Source organism: Solanum tuberosum, unplaced genomic scaffold (assembly GCF_000226075.1).
Source record: "Solanum tuberosum cultivar DM 1-3 516 R44 unplaced genomic scaffold, SolTub_3.0 scf00499, whole genome shotgun sequence".
Taxonomy (NCBI): Eukaryota; Viridiplantae; Streptophyta; class Magnoliopsida; order Solanales; family Solanaceae; genus Solanum; species Solanum tuberosum.
Window position 1 is genome coordinate 292343 of NW_006239418.1, and position 7670 is coordinate 300012.

Genomic DNA, 7670 nt, shown 5'->3' on the forward strand with positions numbered 1-7670 from the left:
CTCCCCCCTCCCCCCAAAAAATAAACCCAAATGGTAGAGTTCTACCAGGAATTCTCTTGCCCTCCTATGATCACCATAGTGGTAAAGGTCCTATGACAAAGGAAAATTCACCGGATCTGACTTCATAATATCTCCCATAAGTTCCTAGGAGAAACTGCTTCACTCTAGCGTAGGATGGTAGCTCCTATAAAATCCTTCCTGTATATTGCTAACGCTTAAGAATAGGAGGTAGCTCACACAAGGTTTAGCTAAATAGCTGAAATGGGAGTGTCATTAGGTGGCACATCATGTACGAGAGTAATGACACCATTTGGGATGGTGATCCAGGCCAATGTCACAAGAGGCTTGGTTTAGTCGGTTTACTATCAGCGTGCATACTGGATGACATTGAATGTTACATGCAGGTTTGGCTTTTATGTCAACAGGATGTTGAGCAGCAACAGCCTGGAGGACTTTGGAACCATTGCCAGTTACGGAGATCCATGGGAGAGCAAGGCTATAGAATTTATCACATGTTAGCCGAAGTCCAGAGGTTATGCACTATTATAGTGGTCGTGGATAGATTTTCGATGTATACCCATCTTCATGCACGCCTCACTAAGCTCTGCATTGCCGAGGAAGCTGTCAAGCTATTCTTTAAGAATATGTTGAAGTATTGGGGCTTGGCGAGGCATATCATTAGTGACTGAGACCCTCACTTTACTGGGAACTTTTGGAGAGAGTTGTTGGACATACATGGCATGGGATTGCAGTTTCCTACTAGCTTCAACCCGTAGACAGATGGATAGATGGAGCGAGTCAATGCCTTCTACTAGCTTCCACAATAAAGTTGCAATCAGTATAGCTCAGAGCCTCAGAATCATTTTCAACATGACTGAACAAAATAAAATGAAATTGATTGGCACTTCGTCAAAGAGAAAGTTACTAGTCGCACCTTGAGTTTGTTTCATGTAGCGTCAGAAAACAAATAGCGTATGTGCTTACATAGGGCCTCAGCAAAAGGACTTTTCATACTTCAGTTTGCAAGTTGGGCATGTGCAACATCTTTGCTTTAACTTCATGGAACAGATTACGTTAATTAATTAGCATGATTTTAGGAGACTTCATTTTTTCTTTTCCTAGAGTAATTTTTATAAAATTATCTCACATTTTATCCCAAATTTATTTTCCTCATCTCTGATTCCAAATGACCCCTCAAGAGATACCCAATGTGTTTGTCTTTTATCATCACTGGTGAAAACAATAAACACAAGAATCAGCACTGACAAATAATTGTGCTGTGTTTGTGGCATACCTTTGAAGTCAGTTTCATCTTTTCCAAAGCTGTCAAAATTGCAGGAACTCTAGAGTTGCATTCTGGATGTGATTCCTGAAAACTTTTAGTGACTGAATTCCAAGAAATAGATATTCCCCAAAACAAAGACATAGTAAAGAGAATCAACAAAAGATTTAAGCTAAATGTTAGGATGGTGAAGTTTACGCAGTTCTTACCCTAAGGAAATCATGCAACAGAATATTAACAAAAATCAGTAGAAATAAAAGGAGTTGTTCTATGACATCCAACTAAGTACTTTGATTAAGGATCCTTGCACTGTAGGAACCTGAAAACTCAGATGTATATCAACTACTTTAGCCAGCAAAATTAAGGGGCAAGGTCATAGGAGTGAAAAGTTTAAGATAGAATAGCGCATTTCTACCAAAAGATATTTTGCAAGTGAAATCTAGTCTAAACAAAAATATTAAGCAACAAACTATCACACTTAAATAGAATCAAAGTAAATATATTCAGATGATTCAGGCAGCATCTCACAGAACAAGAAATGGCAGTGGCACAATTTGTCAGTCCAATGTAACCACACGACAGACATGCTAGGAAAAGAGAGAATGCCTCAGAAAAGCTGCAAAACTACTGTTAGAGAAACATCAAGCAATAAAGGTAAGAGTTCCTACAGGGACATCCAATAGAATTGGAACAAAAAAGGTAAGAAAATTGGAGAACATTTTGTATTCTCTAAAACAGAAGATAAAACTATCAAGCTTTCAACTTCTACATTCCGGTCTCGTTATGTTAACTTTAACTATTTGGTCGTGCATAGCTGCTCAGCATTACAAATAGAGGTACTCAAGTCTCAAGATAAACAGAAAAACCAAATCAAACCAAATTAAATTTAACACCAAATTTAACACCCATATCCAGGGGAAGAAAACTTAGACAGACAGATCACAGTGCGCAATGGGGCATGAGAGACGGAGTTCCTGAAACTAAAATTCTTGAAGTTAGATTCTTTGAACATTGAGCAATAGAACATTTCCTCTGACTGCTTACCTAATGATAATTAAGAGAGTTGGTTTGCTTGGTGGGGTATATGCTCACTAAGTGGCGGTCACGGCCCTTCAGATTTGGGTCGTGACATTGGATTTCACTTAAGTCATATAATTTTGAATTAAATCATTAATTTGGAACTTATTGACCGAAAATGTTGACTTGATCCAACGTGTCTTGAATTTAGGATTTAGCACAAGTATTGTATGGACTGATCCAATAAGATTTAGATGTCTACGATGTGTTTTGAAAGGGAAAGGCATAGACAAATTAATAATAAAAACCTGTCAATCTCCAACCAGCCGAAAAGTGGCACATGCCCTCAATTTAAATAGGTTTCATGTTGAAGGAGGAATGATACCTGGAAAGAGAAGGATCCTATTGTAGGACATTTAACTAAAATGTCACTGGAATTGAGATTCAGAACTTTAGCATACATGAGTTCTGGACATCTGATAGAGAATAAATGGCACCTTGCAAAGAACAAAAATCTAGGCATTTCTTACAAGAACTTTGTTAAATTGCAGATAAGTGAACCTTGGAAATAATATCTACTTTTCGCACATGCAGGCGACAGAATGACGTGCAACTACATGGAACAGAATAAGCACAACTTTCTCTTAGGGAACATATATTAACATTATCTACCTAATTCTCAAAACAATATCTTAGTAGGAAAACCAATAAGACAACTGTGGGAAAAAGACACACAGTGAGAATATAGAGAAAGAATAACCGTAAAGGCAGTAATTTGCTAATCTTTGCAATTAAATGGGCGAAAAAAAATTATTGCTACTCCCTTTGGGGAGCCAAAACTGGATAGGAAGTTCATAGAGGTTGTAATGAACTTGATGACAGCATATTTTGAGGTTTATGACATATAACAGTTCTATGTTTCAGATTTCACTGCCATTTAAATTGATCAAGACACGTGAAACAATTCGAACCCCCTGAGGAGATTCTTCTACAAAAAAAAACGTTAGGCCGTAAAAGAAGAGAAAATTTCTAGTTGCAACTCTGATATTAGAGTTTGGGTAGATTCCTCCTCAAGTCATAAGCGGTTGCAAGGTAAACACTTGATCAAAACCGTAGCACCATATATAGCTTTAGTTTAACTCTCATGGTGGGCATCAAAAAAGAGAGATAAAAGTTTCTCCTCATGAGCTGGGTCCACAACAGTTTTAGGAGAAGAATGAAGTAAATGATTCCTGGAATCACAAAGCTAGCTTGACAATGCATATGGTAAGTAGATTTACTTTACCTGATTATGACCCATTGCAGGAGCAGCAGCATATATCACTTTTGCACCAACTGCGATATGATCAGAAGGCAAGCCAACATTTCTTTCCTTCTGATTTGAACAATAAATGGTGCCTCGAACACTCGTTGAAGAATATCCCTTTTCTGGTCTGATGTGCTTCAGGAGATCTCTATACTTAATGGTAATTCCATTTTTGGAATACTTCTTATGAGAGTAAACGTGATGTCTAACATAGAACAGCAAGTTACCTGCCAAAAGGAATTGAAATAATTATGTATATCCATTGAAGAGAACAGCAGACCATTTTGAAAGAACAAACAAAACTCTGCAACAACAAGATTTGACATGATGATCTTATACAGTAGGAGTATTCCAACAGAAACTGTGCATTTTCAATGAGAAATACTTTCTCACCTACAACCAGGCCTATCCAAGAAAACATAATCAAATGATAGTTTTCGAATCAGATAAAAGTTTGGTCCATTAATTACACTACTAAAAAAACAGTAAAAAGAGACCTAAAAAGGAGACCTCATGAGGTCTTTTTTCCGGAAAAAGAGACCTCAATAATAGGTCACTTTCATGATTCAAAGTTCACTCAACCTCCAACTTCATGAAACTAATGTAACATACTTGTAAATACTTGGTGTTTCCATTATCTTAATAATCAAATTGTAAACTTGTTCTACTTAATCTTGAAGCATTTTGAAAGAATATTGGCTTCAAGTTAGAGTTATCTTTCACGACTGCAAGCAAAAGTTATTACATAAAATAGTTGTCACAAGCATTATGAAAGGCACTCAGCTGACTTACGTTTGCATGTGCTAAAAAGGACATTTCAAGTTTGTATCCTCCTGCTTGTGTGCCTTCTATGTTGTTGATGTTGAGTCTGTGGTTGTGGGTAGCGTTAGGATACTTAAGAAAAGAAATGGAGGGACAAAGGGTAGGGTCTATGGTTTGGGAGAAAATAGCCTTGCAACTAAGTGAAACATTTACCTTAAAAAGACTAGAGCCCATTTGGATTGACTTTTTTAAAGTGTTTTTAAGCTTAAAATAGCTTAAGTACTTTTGGAGTGTTTGGATGAGTTAAAAAAGTGCTTATAAGCACTTAGTTTTAAACTAAAATGCTAAAAATAGGCCAAAACCCATAAATTCTATAGCTTTTGGCTTATAAGTCAAAAATGAAAAGTCAACCAAACAAGCTCTAAAGCTAATACCAAAAATTTTCAAACAATCATGCAACCTGCACCTAATATTTAAAATAAAACTTGCAATTGCTTAATGATAAAGTTGATAGTTAATAGAAGACCATCATATTTATATTGTGGAACATGGAATAGAAATTTGATCGACAAGACAATTAAGTTGGCAAGACCAATTCATAACAATTCATAGGACAGAGTAAGTAAGTATCAACTTTTAATTATAAATCACCCATACTTAAAAATTTATAAACTTTTTTCCCAATGAACAGGTCCAATAAACAAAATTTGTATGACTCAAAGTGAAGAATCTATTGGATGATTTATTGTATCAATTATCAATTATCATATGATTTATTGTATCAATTATCATATTCCCAATGAACAGGTCCAATAAACATAATGGTGGCACTGCAACTACTATCAATTATCATATGCTCAACTGCCTGATCTCCACACCGAAATAACAAGATAGTAATCATCGGAACCATAAAAGAGTATTCGATGATCCCTCAATACTTTAATGTTGTTAACATTCTTTACCCTTTACAAATGTTCTCGATCCTTTACATAAAACTGATGATTCCATTAAGATCGAAGTAGCCAGTATAACTAGAAACTGATTGTAGCAGTTCACTCAACTTCTTCCCCCAATATTCAACTAAAATCTCAATACTTATTTTAACAACATTACCACAATGACACGATTTCTTAATTATAACTAATATTATTGCAAAAATTCATTAATTATTGAACAAGCACGATTATTTGAAGTATCATTAAAAATTAGCAGCAAAAGTAGAAAATAAAATCATAATTAATGAACCTAATGAGGAATTAATAAAGTGTTTTAGAGCTTATCATCAAAAGGTAAAACCTAACATGGATTTATTTTTTTAAATTAAGCGAATTTTGAAACTTACACTGGATCGAGGGGGCTGTAGGCCGTGAAGCAGTTGTGGCCGTGAAATTCGCCAATGGAGGTGCTGCTGCTGCGGACATCATCGCCGGTAGAGAGACTACAGATTTCATCACCGGTGGAGGAAGACGAAGTGCCGATAAATAATGGGAAATAATCTGCGGTTTTTATTTCATACATATAATAAATATTTTAAAAAAAATATATATATAAAGCGTAAACCTGAGCAAAAAAAACAATTGAAGGGAGTATTAGAATACTAAAAGATATGGATAAAGGGTATTTTAAAAAGTTTTTCTATAGTCGAGGGATATTTTTATATTTTATAATAATAGTTTTCTAATGAGGTCTTTTTTATTAATCAAAGTAATCAACGAATATTTTAGAAATAGAGACCTCATGAGGTCGTTTTTTAAATATATTTTTTTAATTTTTTTAAAATCTTTGGAGATCTGATGAGGTTGCTATGTTTTCTTTGAAATTTAAAATTAACCTCGTAAGGTCATGGAGAATCTAATCATACACTTAATTTTTAGGAGCATTGAATATAGTTTCAAGTGCAATCATATGTATTTAAACACAAACTATACTATATAAAGCTACAGTCTAAAATCGTACATGTTACAGTTATTCGTTCCAACACTTTTTGAAAAAGAAAACTTCAAAGAATCTTCATGCGAACTTGACTAGAATTGGAGAAGGAAAAAGGAGAATAAGCAAAAGAAGTGTCGATTCTTTTGAAATTGTAGAGAATGAAAGATACGTTAATTTCTCCTATGAGAACCCTTTCTAATAGTTGTATTTTCATTATATTTATTAATTATATATATATATATATATATTCTTCTCACATGGATCCGAATTGACCCACATGAGTGACCCAATCCAATTTCCTTCAAGTCGCTATTATTATTTGGCGGATTTTCTTTTTGATTTGAACGACATCATGAGGTCTGTTGCTTTAAAAAAATAAGTTAAAAACTGCTTTGTGGAATAAAGACCTCATGATGTCTTTTTTAGGCGATCTGCTTTTTAGGTCTTTTTTTACTATTTTTTTAATAGTGACACTTTGGTTTGAGTATTTAACTTGCTTAAGGGTATCACTTAGACTGATAGGTTACCCGGTACTTTGGACTATATTCTTAGACCAGGAAAGAAAAATAGATCCGTGATCAACACCCAAACCAAAAATTTTAGGATCCAGCAGCAACAACTTTAAGATGTGATTTTATGCCTTCATCGGGTGTTGGTGTATGAGTTATGCCCAGATATGTTGCCTAATGAGGAGCATAAGAGGTTTGAGATGTTCTAGAAAATAGATCTACTTCAGTTTCACATTGGACAAGGAGAGAACAGTTATGACTTTCTTGTGAGTTGTCATGAGACGTTACAAAATGTGATGTTGGTGGAGTCCCACAGAGTGGATTACACTTTTTTTCACATGTGTGGCCTATCTAAGAAGTGGTGGCGGTCTGATGTCGATACTAGACTAACAGGTTCATTCCCTGTAACTTGCAAGAGGAGAAGTGGAGTTAGTTTGAACACTTGACTTAAAATGGTATTTCAGATCGATTTTGGGACAAAATTTCATGCCTTGTTTCACTATCCTTTGATGATTTTGCCAGATAAGACCAAGAATTTGTCATTGCATGAGAAGTTTGACTTATCATATCCAAGTAGTAACTTATTAGACAACCTCGTCTAGAGCTTCTTTTCAAAGAGTAATCGAGGTGGCCATGGAGGTTGAGCTTATTTGCCGCAAGGAATTTAGGGATTTGACGGACAAGAGGTCTTGCACTTCTTGTTATTTTAGTGGTACCTCATCTCGAGGTAGGGGATCTTTAAGGAGGGGTTTTCATCCTCAGTTCAGTGTACATGTTCATGCAGCTATTCAAGCGTTTGAGGGAGATTATTCTGGACAAGGCTTCTACAACTCGGGTTAAAACTTATTAGGATTGCTGTTAG

The 7670-nt window shown here is 35.3% G+C and overlaps 1 protein-coding gene across 4 annotated transcripts; it reads right to left on the reverse strand.

The window, feature by feature from the left end:
- Positions 1-16: 16 nt before the first annotated feature.
- On the reverse strand, positions 17-5897 carry LOC102590079 (uncharacterized). Of its 4 annotated transcripts, none has more exons than XR_001471975.1 (5): positions 5710-5897; positions 3585-3832; positions 1295-1369; positions 935-1055; positions 17-811 (listed from the first exon to the last, which is right to left on the reverse strand). XR_001471975.1 is itself a non-coding variant. In XM_015303963.1 (4 exons), the coding sequence occupies exons 1-4, from the start codon at positions 5816-5818 to the stop codon at positions 993-995; spliced, it is 495 nt and encodes a 164-aa protein (XP_015159449.1). In that variant the 5' UTR covers positions 5819-5897; the 3' UTR covers positions 17-992. The 4 variants fall into 4 exon arrangements, 1 of the variants encoding a protein (XP_015159449.1); XR_001471976.1 differs by having other exon boundaries at positions 17-815; XR_001471977.1 differs by having other exon boundaries at positions 17-1055; positions 1148-1369; positions 5710-5896.
- Between the last annotated feature and the right edge of the window lie 1773 nt (positions 5898-7670).